Source organism: Triturus cristatus, chromosome 4_1, assembly GCF_964204655.1.
Source record: "Triturus cristatus chromosome 4_1, aTriCri1.1, whole genome shotgun sequence".
Taxonomy (NCBI): Eukaryota; Metazoa; Chordata; class Amphibia; order Caudata; family Salamandridae; genus Triturus; species Triturus cristatus.
The window spans coordinates 89,208,819-89,225,993 of NC_140585.1; the positions used below are offsets into that span (position 1 = coordinate 89,208,819).

The 17,175-nt window shown below is 44.3% G+C and overlaps 1 protein-coding gene across 3 annotated transcripts in view; it reads left to right on the forward strand.

Moving 5' to 3' along the window:
- LOC146839625 (membrane-spanning 4-domains subfamily A member 4A-like) overlaps positions 1-17,175 on the forward strand; it is a 174,183-nt gene that overhangs the window by 110,428 nt on the left and 46,580 nt on the right. For all 3 annotated transcript variants that reach the window (XM_085651709.1, XM_085651708.1, XM_085651710.1), the window contains exons 3-4: positions 467-580; positions 9,660-9,716. In XM_085651709.1, coding sequence (XP_085507835.1) covers positions 467-580; positions 9,660-9,716 — 171 coding nt within the window. The remainder of the gene's footprint in view (positions 1-466; positions 581-9,659; positions 9,717-17,175) is intronic.

Sequence of the window (17,175 nt, forward strand, 5' to 3'; positions counted from 1 at the left end):
CCCAGGTTCTGAGGTACAGCACCCATACCTGCTCCACATGCACGGTAAGCACCCTCTGCATCGCACCCCGGGTCTGAGGTACAGCAAAATACCTGCTCCACATGCACAGTTAACACCCACTGCATTGCACCCAGGTTCTGAGGTACAGCACCCATACCTGCTCCACATGCATGGTAAGCACCCTCTGCATCGCACCCCGGGTCTGAGGTACAGCAAAATACCTGCTCCACATGCGCAGTGAACCCCCACTGCATTGCACCCAGGTTCTGAGGTACAGCACCCATACCTGCTCCACATGCATGGTAAGCACCCTCTGCATCGCACCCCGGGTCTGAGGTACAGCACCCATACCTGCTCCACATGCGCAGTGCCACAACTAACAGCACAAACATACTGCAAATATCAATTTTGGTATCTAGAGAATAATGTCATTTGTTAACTCATTTTTCATTCCTTCTAATTCCAGGTGGTGCAGATTCTTGTGGGCATGATGCTGATCACGTTGGGGGCACTCCTGCTAAACAATCCATTTACTGGTGTTTACCCTTACAGCGGTCTTCCATTCTGGGGGGCAACATTTGTAAGTAGGGGTACCAGGCAGACTGCAAGGATATTTGACTACATGAGGCGATGAATAGACGATGGAATGAAAGATGAGCTGAGGATGGAGGGCAGCACGCCTGCGTGGCTAAGATGATGCACTGCGAAGTCAAATATATCGATTCATTATTGGTGGGGTGGGGGAAGCATGTAAAGGACAGTGTGAGTGGTGCTTTCTTGTATGTACCTGGGATCTGTCAACGTGCAGACCCGTACATTACGTTTCCCTTCCAGGGCACTGGACCGGGAGCTGTGTAGTCCCTGATAAACCTTGATGCGTCCCACTCGCCCAGACCCTCTTTGTGAGCTAGGAAGCGAATTTACAGAAGGCAAGAATAAAGCGCTTCTGGTGAAGAGCGACAGACGGGGATCTCCATTTCAACCTTGACTCAATTCAAGTACAGAAGGCCATAGGCTACATTATCAATGCTGGATCAATCCGCATTCAATTCAATAAAATATACAGCAAAGCTCGGAAGAGTTCAAAACCCAGCATAGATTCATCTTCAAAGAATGGGGAAAGGGGTTTCAGTCGGCATGGAAAAGGTACACTCTTTTATGGGCCTTTAAGCAAAAACTTTACGGATTCACTTCATTGGAACGTGTTTCCCATGCTCATAACTGATAGAGGCTGAGCAAAGAGAAACGGTTGCAATAAAATACATTCGAACATGTCTCTCTATTGTCCTGCGCGGCGTCCCAGGGCTCGCGGCATCTGTCTGAGCACGAGAAATGGTGCACAGTTCCTTATTCAGCCTGGGACAGTTCCTCTGTCCTTGGGACAGTTCCCCTGTCCTTGGGACAGTTCCTCTGTTCAGGTAGCTATTGGAGATCATTTTCTCATCTACTGTAGTGTGCGAGTCTTTATTATGACACAGATTAAGCAGCATTTCACTTCACATATCAGACAGCAACGTCACATGGACAACGAGGCCTAAATTTTACCTATTTAGAAAAAACATGAATTATCCCACTCTCAGCATTGAAATGGATGAAACCCCAATTACAGGGCAGAGGTTGGAGGGGGGCTCAAGAAACGTCTGAATAAAGGTGGGCGGATACATCCAAGGGTGTGTACTGGGTACATCGGCGGTTTCAGTCTCACTTAACCCTTTAGTATTGTATGATTTAAACAAATCTTATTCTGGCATGCCTGAGAGTGACACAACTTCGAGCCCGCAAACCCGCTGTCCTCCTGCATGACTTGTGATCGAGCGTGGCTGCGCTCGTGTCCTCCATCACTCGTGGCTGCTCTCGTGTCCTCCCTCCCTCGTGGTCGGGTGTGCGCTTCGCCATAGAGCCAGGCTTGCTGGACCAGAGGCAGAAAGGGTGCACATTGAAACACAAAGGCGCTGTTAAGCATGTGGACATGATACGTGTTGAAATGTATATATCACACTTCATAACACAATCTGTCATCATATAGAACGTGTCATTTTGTGTAAGTCATCCCCTGGCAGAAAGTACCATGTTTAACCGGGGGACAGTGGGGCAAGCATGGTGCCTACCACGGAAAGAAGTAAGAAAGGAGGCCAGGAGGGAAGGCTGGAAGGGAGGGATGAAGGAATGGGGTTAGGAAGGAGGGGGCAGGTCAGGGGAAGACAAAAACCATTAAAGTCCCATAAATCTTCTGTCATTCACCAACTAAGATACCGCAAGAATAGACAGCTCACTTGGAACTGTTAGTGACTGCATCTGATCTTGGGTTTTATCTGTGTGCTATTACGCAATTCTGTTGGGTCGCTGTTCTCAGCAGCCACCTGGGATGTAATAACTACTTAGCAATCATCATCTGTTTTTATTCAAAGCATCCAGACCACAATTAATAACTACAAGCACACAACAGCCATCTACCACTTTACAGATCAAACCCTACTAATAGGAAAATGTCCCATCAGAGACAACAATGATGTCTGAATGTGGCTTGGAGAGAGTACTCAATGCAATCATGAGCGTGAGCCAAGCAAGCAGGGCGGGGGAGCAGCTCCAGCGTGTTTTCAGCACGCCTCGCATCCCTCGCAGCTGTGGGTAGAGGAGCAGGCCAAGAGGCAGCTGAAGCCTTCTAAGGACAGCTCGCTACAGACCAAGAAGACTTGGCAGGCACAGGGCCTTGGCACTTCGCTGGGCGCCGCAGCAGAGACGCGGCGGTGATGCCCATTGATGCAGCAGGTTAGTTGCGCAGCCTTGCCTGGTGGGTTTCACCGCTGGCTCCCGAACAGCTCTTGAACAGCTCGTGAATGTCTGGAGAGTGGTGGAGACTGCATGCTGGTAGGCCGCAGGTCCCTTAGGTCGGTGCGGCCTGTGCCTCTGGGGTCGAGAGACCTGCAAATGGCATGCAGGTTCTTTTTCCCCATCCTTGGCTATATCTTTGCGTGTTTTGACCAGTCTGGTGCCCGGGTAGGCTGGTCTGCTGCATCATATGACTCTAACCTCAAAGCTTATTTGGATATCAGACTGGCATACCACCTTAGACCTTACTACGTTGCTGGAACTGTTGGAACCATCTGTGGGTGCCTATATTCCCTGCAAGTTGTGATTTATTTCTCAAGCCTCTGGAGTCTAGACCAATTTAGTGTGTGTGTTTATATATATATATCTATCTATATATATATATATATATAAATATATATATAGATATATATATACATTTTTTTTACCATGTTTCCTGGCGACTCCTTTCCGAGTAAGAAGAGGTGTTAATTGGATAGAGCACTGCCTGTAGGTACCGCCATAGAGGCCCCCCTCCACCAAAAGCGATATAAGATCACGGATTATTTGAAGTCAAGCAAGCCAAGCGGTAATGAGGGGGGGTTCATCTATGCCTAGGTTCATCCATCTGTCACTGACCATTTGGATGGCAAGGTATCACTTTTGGAGACTGTTTTTGGCCCTTCTCTTTCTCCCCTGTTGGAAGCCAATGCAGAGAAATTGGGAGACTCCAACAGGAGCAATGTATCAAGTATATGGTCAGCTCTGTTAACAATATTACCAACTCTTCTTAGGAACATCAGTGGTCCAGCCTAATAATTCACAGTCCATTTGATCAGCTAACAGACTGTAACAATACTACAAGAAACTGTGCCTGTCAACAATCTCTTTCCACCCTATGAATTCCAATTAAGTTACATTTGCTGACCAATGCATCAATTGTTAGTCCAGCTACACATTCGTAGACGAGAACCCAAGCTCTCATGAAATCGGTTCTCTAAGACATTCTTATCTTATGTCTTTAGAGGAAGACTGTAACTTTTTTTAATAACTTTTTTTTATTGAGTGTAAAAAGTATAGCATGTTACATAAAGCAGACAAATTTGCAAACTCCGCAATCTCATTTTATAAATAATGTGATACACAAAATATACAGAAAAAGAAGGATAAAAACCTATAAAATATAGGGTCACATATTTAAAATGTACACTAATAAAAAGCGCAAATTAATAACCCATTTTGCATGGTGTGCAATACCAGCATTCTAAAGAGCAGCTCAGTGATAACATGTGCCCCCGACCTTGATGACCCAAGTGATTATAGTCTTTCCTTTGAGAAGTGGTACTTCATAATTAGTTTACTTCTACCTCCTTGGCTCTCTCCGGGGGACTTCCGTCATTTTAACTATTACCGTACCATCCAGAGGACAATAACTGCTGCTGTTAAGATTTATACAAAAGATCAGCAAAATAAATTACATAGGATCATTCCTGTCTATTAAACCAGCAATTGGTTTCCTGAGCAATTTTTGGGAGCATTGCTCCAATAACGTTCTTATTCGTCTCGTGGCGTAATAACCTATACCAATTGCCAATACCAGTTAGATTTACCTCAAAGGCTGCTTTTAAAATTAATCTAACTCTCTCACTGATTCCTCTATCGTTGGTCAGGAGAAAGCATGTAATCTGTCTGAAGCTTAGCCAAACATCACAGCTCTGAGTATAAAAATTGTTTTGTGAAAACATCCCACGTCATCAAGTTAGCCTCGTTGTAAAAGTCGCCTAGTTTACAAAAACCTAGCATTGTATAGGGCTGAACCCCCTTTTGCGACAGCTTAAGGCCCCATACCTCACAGTTGGGTAGAGAGGAATATGCATGGCATGATGGGATATTGTAGTTTTTATTAAGCCACTGCATGCGGCTAGAGATTGTACTCACAACCTTGTATCTTGTCTTTTTTGGTAACTTTGCAGTGCGCAGGAATGCTCGTAGCTTAATTGCACTCTCCATTAACATAAGATCAAGAAAAAAATTATCGAAATTAGAAATAGGGGCCAATAGCTGAGTTGTTAAGCTAAGTAACGCAGCTTGATAATAGGTAGTCAAATGAGGTAATGCTAGACCCCCCTTTTCTACATCCAAGTGTAAAATAGATAGCTTAATCTGAGTTTTTTTCTTAGCCCAGATGAACTCTTGGATCACCTTGTCCACTTCGTTAAAATACGAGAATGGAATCTTTAGAGGATGATTTAAAAATAAAAATATCAACAAGGGGAGGATCGACATCTTTATCAGAGAGACTCGTCCTATTATCGACAGGGGTAAAAGTGTCCATCTTTCTAGCAGACTTTTTATTTTATCCAGTGTTCTATCATAGTTGAGATGAAAAAGTTGAAGGAAGTCCACTGTCACGTACAGGCCCAGATATCTAATAGGTTTAAGTGGCAAAAACTTTAACCCTTCCGACAGCTCTAATCCTGGTGCATTGAATAGGAGAAGCTCCATTTTAGACTGATTAATCCTGTATCGACCCAGTTCTGTAAATGCCTGGATTTCTTCCAGCGCTCTCTGGATGTTTCTCTGTATTCAGGTACAAGATCAAGTCGTCGGCAATCAACTTGATTTTAGCCATTCCTACTAGGGGGGTTCGGATTGATACATTAGATCGAATTTTTATCGCTAGTGGCTCAATAAAAAGTGAAAATAAAAGGGGGGAAAGAGGGCATCCATGCCTAGTACCCCACCTTACCACTACTTCTCCCTCCTCCTCAGGGTTTATAATTATTTTTGCAGTGGCTCCCCTATAAATTCTCTTTAGCATCTCAATCAGATGGCGTGGAAAGCCAAACTCTCCCAAAATAAAAAAAAGGTCCTGCCAATCCACCAAATTGAATGCCTTTTCCATGTCCATCATTAAGATGGCTGCATCCTCCTTTCTAGCAGAGAAGTAGTCGATGGCCTAGATCAGATAAAAAGTATTTGCAACCATGGATCTCCCAGGCAGAAACCCTGTTTGATCTGCGTGTACCAGATATTTCACATGGCCCTTGATTCTATTTGCCCAGATTTTCTTAAAAAGCTTGTAGTCTACGTTTAGTAGACTTATTGGACGATAAGAACTTAGGTCTTTTTGGTCCCTATCCTTCTTTAAAATTGAGATCACGACTGACTCCATAAATCTATCTGAGATCGCCTTTCCGGCCATAATTTGATTGTATAGTGATAACAAGAACGGGGCGAGTTTGTCTAAAAACAATTTATACACTTAAACAGGGATCCCATCATTGTCATTTGCCTTCTCATTTGCCATTTTTTTAAATAATTTCACTTAATTCTGCGATTGTAATTGGTTCACTTAGGAGCATGCAGTCCTCCTCACAGATCGTAGGTAACTGGAGTGTCATAAAATATTCTGCAAGAGCTCGAGGGTTAACTATCTGGACTTCCGCATATATCTTACTAAAATGGGACACAAACATTTCAGCAATTTCGTCTTTAATATTCACAAGACACCTAGTACTGGGATCTCTAATTTGTGGAATAGACTGCATGCTCTGATGCATTTTTGTGGACCAGGCTAAAAATGTGCCGATGTGCTGCCTCTCTTTGTACACCTTTTGTTAAGAAGCTTTGCTTCCGAAAATTTCCTCGAGCATAAAAAAACTTGTTAGCTCCTCCTTTGCCCTTAATAATTCCTGCTGCAGTGCCTCTACCTCCAGATCCTCAGTTGACCTACACGAGAGTTCCTTACTAGCCCGCTCCACTGCCTTCTGGAATCCAGCAATCTTCCCCCCCCACCCTCAGCACCTTGAAACCCTCGCGGGTGAGTAGTGTGCTCTATAAATGTACTGATTGATTGATTGATTGAAGTTTCCTTAATTTATAAAGATTGGCCCTATATGCCACAACCCGTCCCCTAAAAGTGGCCTTGAAAGCTCCCCACACCATAAAACCTGGTGCCGTGTTCACATTTTCCTTAAAAAAACACATTATAAAATCTCGGGTTTCATCGATCCATTTTTGATCAGATATCAATATTTTATCAAAATGCCACCTACTATTTTTTGTCTTGAGGGCGGGCAAATGTATTATCAAGGAGACCAGAGAGTGATCTGAGAAGGGATTAGAAAAAAATCAAGGGTCCCCCCTCGTGAGATGATTACTTATCAAAAAGAAAGTAAAAATTTGCACTATTGCATAAATTGCACAAATTGTACTTTTTTTGTTGTTCTCCCTCTATGGAGGTGCTGTTTCTTACGAGCCCTGGTGTATTGGAAAATTGAAGTGCTTTTGTACTGTGTTTTTGGCTAAAAATCTGCAGTATTGCACTATGGCACTATGGCACTATTGCACTTTACTTTACCTCCTCATTTGGGTGAGGGGGAAGGATGCTACTTCTATCAATTGGGCTAAAGCACTAGGACAGCTTCACCCTCCCTTGTATGTTCAGGGTAGGAGTGTTAGGTATAGCAATGGGATCCAAAGCTCAAACTTTATTGCAGTTCAAGGTATTTTCAGAACTACTGGAAATTCTACATATACTAGATACTAGGTCTACTTTATTTCTAACTCTATTTATTGCGGAGATTGATATTTAGTCTTTTTTTCAGGGGGGTAGTTGCATCAGGTATAAGTGTTATTATGAGTTCATACTAGATGTACTGTGCTTGTTGATGGAAGTATGCATCAGCGGGGGAACAGACTGCGCTAGGGCCTTTTTAAGGCGGCATTAGCAACTGCACAAATACTTCTTTTTGGAAACACTCTATAGTATAAACACTCTAAGGGCTTAATTATCGAAAACGGTTTCATTTATAGGGGTGGATGGCTGCATTTAAAAAAAATACTGTTTTATTGAAATGGCAGTCACAGATATGGTGGTCTGCTGACCCCAGCAGGCCACCATCCCTGTGAGTGCCGACCATTCCAAATGGGTCGCAAATTGAGACCTGCCTCATAAATAGTGATGATGCAGGTCCCTTGCGACTTATTTGAGAAAAGCAAACATTGTCTCAGACGTTTTTGTACATTCCATTTTGCGAGTCGCAAAATATTTCGATTTGCGACTTGCAAAATGGAATGGTCATACATCTGGCCCCAAATGCTTAGCAGTGGTAGCAACCCATCTAAGAAGACAACAAATTCATGTCTTCCCATATCTAGAGGATCGGCTTATCAAAGCCAACACACACCTTCTATGTCAAAAATACATTCAAATAACTATAAATCTCCTACATCAACTGGGATTCACAGTCAATGTTCAGAAATCCCTTTTTCAACCCTCACAACTGCAACCGTGTCTAGGAGCTATAATCAACACTCAAACAGGCCTAGCCTATCCAAATGCAGCCAGAATTCGACATTTTCAACATTTTCAAACACTGCTTCCACAATTTCAACTCAATCAGTATTTAACAGTCAAAACATTCATGTGTTTCTTAGGGATGATGGCATCATACATTGATATAGTGTCTTATGGAAGAATAAACATGCGCCCTCTCCAATAATGTTTAGCATGACAGTGGATTCAATCACAGGGTTAATGGCACGATCGAATGTATGATGTTACATCGCACACATTCACAATGTGGTATTTTACATCGCGTACGTTACAACTCAAGTCGTTACAACAACTTGCGCAGTATGATTTACTATTCCAACTCCAGCCTACGTAACAGTAGGGAAAGTGTTGGAATAGTAAATCATACTATTATGACTTGCGTTGTAATGACCGCGATGTAAACATACCGCGGTGTAAAGACAGCGTTGTAAAGGTCATTCTCCACACAAACTAGTGTTTGTAGACAGATGCAACCATGACTCTCTGCAGTGGTAGAACACACAAAAACATGTCGAAGTAGCGGCCGTTAGTCGACCCGTTGCCCTAACAGTAGATGCAATCCTTACAGGATGGGTAGCTCATCTACAACATTCAACAATTCAGGGTCTCTGGAACAACAAACACCAGAATCTCCACATCAACTACGTATAGCTTCAAGCTATTCACCTAGCATTGAAAGCATTTTTCCTCACCTTACAGACATGGTTGTTCTCGTCCAGACGGACAGTATGACAGCCATACTATGTACAAAAACAGGGGGGGGAAACTCTCTACAGTTGTCATGCCTCTCTCAGACCATTTTGCATTGGGCAATACATCACAATATCCATCTACTAGCAGAACACCTCCCAGGGATGGACAACAACTTTGCCGATCTCCTCAGCAGGATGTAATGACACGTCCATAAGTGGGAACTCTACCCCACAGTCCTACTCCCATAATTCTACAAATAGACCTTTTTTGCGATGGGCCAGAACTCAAAATGCCTAAACTTCGCCTCCAGGTCCCACACCCGCTATCCTGAGGCAATGCCCTATGGATGTATTGGTCAGGAATATTTGCCTATGCTTTTCCAACCCTCCCTCTTCTTCCATTCCTGGTTTGGAAGCTCAGGCAGTTGTCTTTCACCCTCATCCTAGTAGCTGCCACATGGGCTCATCAACCAAATTCTTTAGACATTATTGCACATGAATACCCCAAACCGAAGAGACAAAGGAATAAATGTGGATCCCAATAGATCTTGGGTAATTTTACAAAACACAGATTTTCACATAAGATTGAAAACATATTTGATAATATTTTTGTGTGCCGATATAAGAACTCAGTTTTATGACATACAACCTTTCCTACTGGATAATTATCGTTTTTTTCTCTTTTGTTTTCTGCAAAGTTCTCCAGTTTGTCTGGTGTAACAGCTCTGCTCTGTAAATATCTAAAGTAAAGGGTGGATGGATGTATATGGGTGGATGGATGGATGGATAAATCTAATTGACTTTCCTTTGTTTCACAGTACATTATTTCTGGAGCAGTGTCGGTGGCAGCTGAGAAGAAAGGGACATCAGGACTGGTAAATTTGATGTTGACAAGAAGCTCAATTCTGCCTGGAGAGGTTTCTATGATTAAAGGCAAATGGTTCTGGCAACAGGTTTTGTTTCTATTCTGACAATGGAAATGCTTTTTGAAAATGTTTTGCACTTTTTTTTTTTTAAATAGGAGCTCTGTTGACAAGTGACTGTAAATGCGTACTCCTCAGGTTACCACAAGATTAGGTGGGCCAAGGATTATCAGTTGACTTTTTTATTGGTAGGCATAGTTGGGGGTTGCCTCAGTAAAACAATTGTAGGACATCAGTATGGTTACTCAGCAGTGCACTCCTACTTATTAAAAAACATCTGCATAACCACTACATAAAAAGCGCTTCATTTACTATGTTAGAGATATGGGTTTATAAGGATTTAGTGTTAGTGCTTAAGAAGGATTATTCTTAGGATATGGTTTAGGATTGTGCTCAGAGTAAGGGCTAGGGCTATGCTTAGGGTTGGGCTGACGGTGAGAGAATTGTTTAGTATTAGACTTAGGATAGGTTAGGGTAAATTTTAGGATAAGATCTAGGCTTAGGCTTCTAGTTATGCTTAGGGTGAGGCTTAGGGTTAAGCTTAGGTTCGGGGTTAGGTTTCAGTTAGCATAAATGCCACGGTAAGAGGTAGGCTTAAGCTTATGCTAAGACTTAGGCTTAGGGTGAAGTTGATGCTTAGCATTAGACTGGTTAGGTTTAGTTAAGAGTATATTCTAGGGTAAGAGGTGTGCTTAAGCTAATGGTTGGGCTTAGGGCAAGGGGAATGCTTACTGTTAGTAGGCCTGGGTGGTGAACTTTGCTCCGTTCGCGGAGTTTGCGGAATTTTCTGCACTCTGCAGAGCTTGCGGAGTGCAGAAAACGTTGCTTCACGATGTGCAGCGGAGTTTTTTCCCCGCACGCGATCGCGAATGGTAAGTTTGCGAGCGGTAGTAAGTTTGTGAGCGCGAGCTACCTCTCGGGTAGAGTGTCTACCCAAGCGGCAGGAATACCAGCACAAACTGCAGTTGGCACTGCACTCCGCCACTCACGGAACTTCGCTGAGTTTTTTGTAACTACGCGGAGTTCCGTGAAGCAAAACTCTGCGAACTACGCCCAGGCCTAGGCTTTGGTTCAGGTTCTGGGTTAGAGTTAATGCTATGATTTATTCATTTATTTATTTAAGAGTTTTATATAGCGCTGGCTAGACCCGAGGGTATCGGAGTGCTTTACAACATACGTATCAAGGAAATCACACAGTAACGCAGTAGTATACATAATGGCTCATTGGCGCTTCGGAGATCTGACCGCGCTGTACAGCATTAAGGTAAGGAAGTCAGTTATAATTTTAGCAGTGTGCATGTTGCTCAAGCCAACCTCCTTCAGGGAGTGGGGATAGAGGGAGAGGTACTGTGGCTTGGATGAGGTAGAAGTCTTAATGTCAAAGTATTGGAATGCTGCTATGTGCCAGCTTGTGTGCTCCGGCAGCAGCTATCGATTCGGGAGCGAATGATTGAGGAAGAGGTCTTTGAGCTATCTTTTATATTTTGAGAAGGGTGGGGTAGTCCTAATATGGACTGGGATGGAATTCCAGATTTTGGGCACACTTCCAGAGAAGGAACGGGCTGCAGTTTTTTGTTTACGAGTTTTCGGCGGGATGAGGAGAAGCGTATTGGAACTCCTGAGAGTCCTTGTCTGACCGGCCTTCTTAAGTTTGGAGCCCAGGTAGGCGGGTTTCCCTGTGTGCAGGGCTTTGTGCGTGTGGCAGGCAGTTCAGAAGTTGGCAGGCATTTCAACTTGGAGCCATTTTAGCTCTCTGAGTGTGGGTGATATGTGATCGTATTCCTTTACTCCTGTGATCATTCTGGCTGCTGCATTGAGTGTCATTCTGAGGGGAGCTAAGTGGGATTTAGCTGTACTTGTGAGGGCAGCATTCCCGTAGTTGAGTCTGGACGACACCAGTGATTGAGTAGCTTGTTTGAGGTCCTTAGGCAGGATGAAGAGTTTTATTTTTTTGAGTAACTTCAGGTTGAGGAAGGCGCTCTTTGCGGAGTTCTTGATGTGCTTGGCCATGTCTAGTTTTGGGTCGAGAGTGAATCCCAGCGATTTTACGGAGTCAGCCAGGGTGATATTGCCGTTGAGAGCATCTGTAGCTTTTAGCCATTCTATGATTTGGGGGTTCTCTTCTTTGTTAGAAATGAGAAGGAATTCCGTTTTGTCTTGGTTGAGCTTCAGGTGATTTAGTGACAGCCAGTGTTGGACTTCACTAAGAGTGTCGTTGAGACTTTGAATGTCATATATGGAGGAGGTTTTGAGATAGATTGGAGTGTTGTCTGCATATAGGTGAAAGGGGATGTTGGTTTTGTTTGAGTATGGTGGAGAGGGGTTCCATGTAGATGTTGAAAAGTTGCGGGGAAAGAACTGACCCTTGGGGGACACCCCTGCTGACGGGGCGTAGGTCTGACGAGAAGTTTTTGATTTTGATTTTTTATGTACGGTTCTGGAGAAAGGAGGAGAACCACTGTAGGACCACCTCTTCTGCACCTAGCCTTTCTTGAAGTACTTTGATGAGTAGCTTGTGGTCAACCGTGTCGAAGGCTGCCGATAAGTTCAGAAGTATGAGTAAGCAGCATTGGTCCATATCTAGTGACTTGTGGATATCGTCTATGACATTAAGGATTGCTGTCTCTGTAGTGCAGCCTTTACAGAAGCCCGATTGGTGGGGGTCCAGGAGGTTGATGCTGTCCATGTGTTGAGTCAGTTGTAGAAGAACACACCTTTCCTGGATTTTAGATAGGAGAGGAAGATTGGAGACGGGTCTGAAGTTATTCAGATCGTTAGTGTCGAAGCCCGTTTTTTTTCAGAAGTGGCGTGACTTGGCCGACTTTGAGGCAATCTGGTATGGTTCAGGTTCTCAGGGAGCTGTTTATGACCTGGCTGAGTTTTTTGGCCAGTTGGGTAGGTATAGGATCAAAGGCGTGTGATGAGGGTTTGGAGGTGGGGATTAGTTTAACTATCACCGATTCAGAGATGGGGTTGAGGGATTTCCAGAGTTTAGGTGGGTGATTAGGTGCGATATATTCTGACCTTGGGGACGGGCTTCTGTGGGGAGGACTGCGGTTGACATCCAAGGAGAGCTCTATCTTGGTGATTTTGTCGTTGAAGAAGTTGGCGAAGTTATCGCACAGGTCTTTGGAGGCCAAGACTGAGGATGAGGGGGGCTTGGAAGTTTGTTGCCTAATGAGGTTGAAGAGTTCTTTGGGCCTGTTTTCTGCGTTGTCAAGAGCAGTGCAGAAAATGAAGTTTTTTTCGTTTATGATGTGTTTTTTGTACTTCTTGCAAGCTGATTTGAGTTGCTCGCGTAGGATTGAGGATGGGTTGTTCCGCCAGAGTCTTTCTATGGCTCTTAGTTGTCTTCTTTCGGAGTTTATGTCTGTATTGAACTTAGATCAAGATGGATTGTTTCTGACTTTTTTTAGTTTTAAGGGGGCTAGTTGGTCCAGCAAGGACGTCATAGTTCTGTTATAGTGAGAGGTGAGTTCTGTTGTGGAGATATCATCTGTGGATATGGGAAGGAGAGATCTCACCTTTTCCTCCAGGTTTGCCAGGGGGATCTGAGTTAGATGTCTTGTCCATTTGGGAGGGGGGGGGGGTCCAGCATGGGGGTTGGCATAGGATCGGTTGGCTGATGCGGAATAGGATGATGTGGTGGTCTGACCAGTTAACGGGCAGGATGTGGTCGATAAGGACTGTGTCACGTTGGGCAATAATGGCATTCAGGATAGATCCTCTGTCGTGTGTTATTTAAGAGATCGTTTTCAGGGATTGGATTAGCGGGTTGTTTTTCTCATTCCAGTGTAGGTTGAGGTCACCTAAAACTAAATAGTTTGAGTCTCAGAGTGAGCAGTGAGTAATCAAATAGGTGTTCCACGAATGCTGTGGTGTTGCCTGGCGGATGATAGAGAAGGTGGGAGAGTAGAGATTTGTTGTCACTTGTCTTAATGTTGGCAGTTAGGCATTCAAAAGTGTTGCATTTGAAGGTGTCAGTTTCCGTCACGGAGATGTTGATCTTGTGTATGATTGCTATGCCCCCTCCTCGTTGGTCTTTTCTGTCTTTGTTGATGAGTGCAAAGCCCTCTGTCTTTGTTGATGAGTGCAAAGCCCGGTGTCACAAGCATGTCCAATATTGGGGAAGAAAGTTCATTCAACCAGGTTTCAGTGATGAAGGTGATGTCTATGTTATGGGTGAGGATGGTTTCTGCAGCTCAGTTGCATGTTTGGTGGCTGAACTGCAGTTTATGAGCATGCATTTGGTGGAGGTCCCCCCGTTTTTTGTGTTTTTCCATTAGGGGGGCCCTGGGAATTTTGGTGAGGAAGGCAAGGAGTCTTAATGGTCTCGGAGGGGAGCGGTCTCTTCTGAATCCAGTGATAACCTGGATCCTGGATTTTCGGGTGGAAGAAGTGGGAGTGTCCCATTCAGGGACATACCCTATCTGTTCTTTTGGGTCTCTGTGATTTGTTTTAGATGAGAGTTGAGATCCAACTGGGCTATAGAGCCTTGGGAGGCCGTTGTTGTCTAGTGATGGGAAAAGGGGGAGTCGAGTGAGGGCGTTGGCCAGGCTCTTGCAGTGTGGTAAGGTTTAATAAGATTACGTTAAGGCTCCGTATTATGGTTTCTAGCTGGCTTCCCAGCAGAGCGAGACGTTGCGTCGTCTTCTCAGAGGAGGGGGTGTTGATATGTTGGCTTTTGGCGTTCATGATGCCGGTGTTGTCTCTGTGTGGAGCCGTGGACAAGGGGCATGAGGGATCGCGTCGTGATTCCATCGTCCTCTTGCATGTGGTAAGAGAGTTGGGTGTCGTAGATAGCGGGATGGGGTCGTTAGTTATTAGTTGGGTGAAGTGGAATGAGGAGGGAGGGGGTAGGTGGCAATCGTCCAGGGGATGCGTAGCATCCTTGGTGTCGTACCTCCTGTATGTGTTGGAAAGGAAGTGTGTATTGTGCGTGTTTTGTACTGGGAGGATGATGGGGAGGTTGTTGTCCAGGGGGAAAGGATGGAGAAGTTGACGGAGGGCGTGGGATTGGTTTGTGGGATCTCCTGGCGTGTTAGTCTGTCAAGGGATGGGGAGTAGGTCGGGCATTGGCAGTGTGTGTGAGAGGGGGCGTTTCGCAGCGAAGGGAAGAGGGCGTCGAATGCTTCTAGGTTGTCATTGTTGGCTTGAATCAAGACTGTGCCGTTGGACTAGATGGTCGCAGAGGTGTTGCCCTTATGCCTAGGGCAGTTGGGGATAGAGAACGTCAGCTTGCAGCTGTAGGGAGTGTTGGTTGATTTGGATATGTGGAGCTGAGATCTGAGAATGAAATTCCAGTTTTCTGGTCTTATCGAGTGGAAATGAGATCCATTTTCAGCTGACCCTTGGAGGAGCAGTGATAAAAGTCCATGACTAGTGTTTCTGAGTGTTGTCTAATTAGTCTGTGTTTGAAGTTTCTTTTCGCTTTCGAAGAGTGGCGGGGGAAAGTGATGGAGAAGGAGTTAGGGCCATGTGGTTTGAGGTAAATTGATGTAGAGGGGCTGAGGGGAACTGTGGTGGCAGATGTCATTTTGTGTTAGCTGGATGGGAGGATGGCTCCTCTAAACTCATCTCAGGCTTTTGGGCTATTTCCAGGACCTGCTGTTTCTTGTAGGCACTATGTGATCTACAATCACGGCAATGTTCTGAGTTCCCTGGTCTTGGTTGAGTCTGAGTGGGTAACCCTCACTGGACACCCCAGACTGAAGGTATGAGAGGAGTAGCGGTGATTGAGCCGAGGTGATGGCTTGAACAAGTCAGTGGGTGATAGGCCTAGATGCACGTGGGTCCCTCCGGGAGCTCCATTGGTTGTAGGTGGTGTATGAGGAAGACACGTGGGGATGACCAGGCATGTTTTTACTAATAGGTGTCTTGGGGAGGCTGTTTGTTACGACTATCTGGTGCTTGGGCGGGTGAGAGGCTATTGTTGGCGGGCAGAGGCTCCCCTCTTTGGGGCATGCATCGGGTTGCTGTCGGCCTTACCTACTAATGCTGGGGCTAGTTCGACCATATTGGTTATTCAAGGGAGGCTGTGGATGCACTTGAGGGTTGGTTAATTTGGATTGGGTGAGGGTAGGGTTACGTTAAGGTCTTGGTAGACTTCAGGTGCATTGGTGACTGAATATCCCCAAAATCTGGAGGAATCTCTAAATACAATACAACGTCCTCAGGTTGAATTTCCTCTATTGTCATCCCTACTGAGAAGGACATTCTTATGCTAGATTCTACTCAAGGTTTAGTGCTTCCTACAGAAACTGTAAGGTCAAGAGATCCAGCTGCTATACATTTTTGAGGGGCACTAAGACTTTTACTATAAAAAAAAAAAGATTAGGCACAAGGTAATGAAAATCTGACTGAGCCAATGTCTATCTTTCTTCCTTTTATAAGAAAAACAGAAACCTTCTTGTTTGAACTCTACTTGAACTAAATCCTACTGAAAATGTACTTGTATGAGCATAATATCTTCCCCCATTTGCTCCTTAGTTATCTTTCAATTTCTTAGCCGTTCAAGATGTTAATAATCAAATATATAACTCCTTCTCCTCCACCTCCTCTCACTGATGATGATGAAGCAGGGCAATATTTGATAAGTGTAAATTGGTGACCTGGTGCTAGAATTCGTAAGCACCTCTTCCAGAGCAGCAATATGCGCTCTTAGTTAAGAAACAACTTGACTTTTACGTTCTCTCAAAACTTTACAAAATGTTCCTTTTCCCTCATAGACTCCAGTAGGAATTTCCATAACTTAGGTGCTAGTATCGAGCTAGCCCTACCACCTAGCTTTGTGTACCTGAAACTAGGTACTTTCATTAGCCTGCTGTCCCCAGATTGAAGGTCACAATTTGGCACATGTTATTTCAGTCTGTACTGCAAGAACAATGGATTAATTTTTTTATAACTTCTGTGACACGTATACAAGGTTTTGAAAAAAAAACGTTGCTGGACTGGAAGCCTCGTGAAGCCTTCTTAGATGCTGCCACATTGAGTTTTCCGATGGTATCCCTAACAGAACCCTGGACAGAGCAGCCAGAACTTTTTAAGGCTTTGAATTGCTCTCCTTGGCAGTCCAAGATATAGCTCATACCAATAGTCGGTTCATGACAGTATTATAACATAAACCACTGATTTTCTAGTACTCTTCAGTAGCAAAGTTAGTACCTTGCATAGCATCTTCAGATAATAAAAACCTGAATTAATTAGTGAGTAAAAGTAAACAACTCATCCATTAACACAACTGAGTTCCTTACTGAGTTTGTGGAGTGGGTGTGGGCCCAAAGTCATCAGGCCAACATTCAGGGGACTGCATCAGAGATGCTCCTACAAACACTAGTACCTCTGCTTTGTCTCCATGTAACGTAAGTGAGTGGGACCACGTCCATTCTGCCACAGCGCTCATACAAGTCTG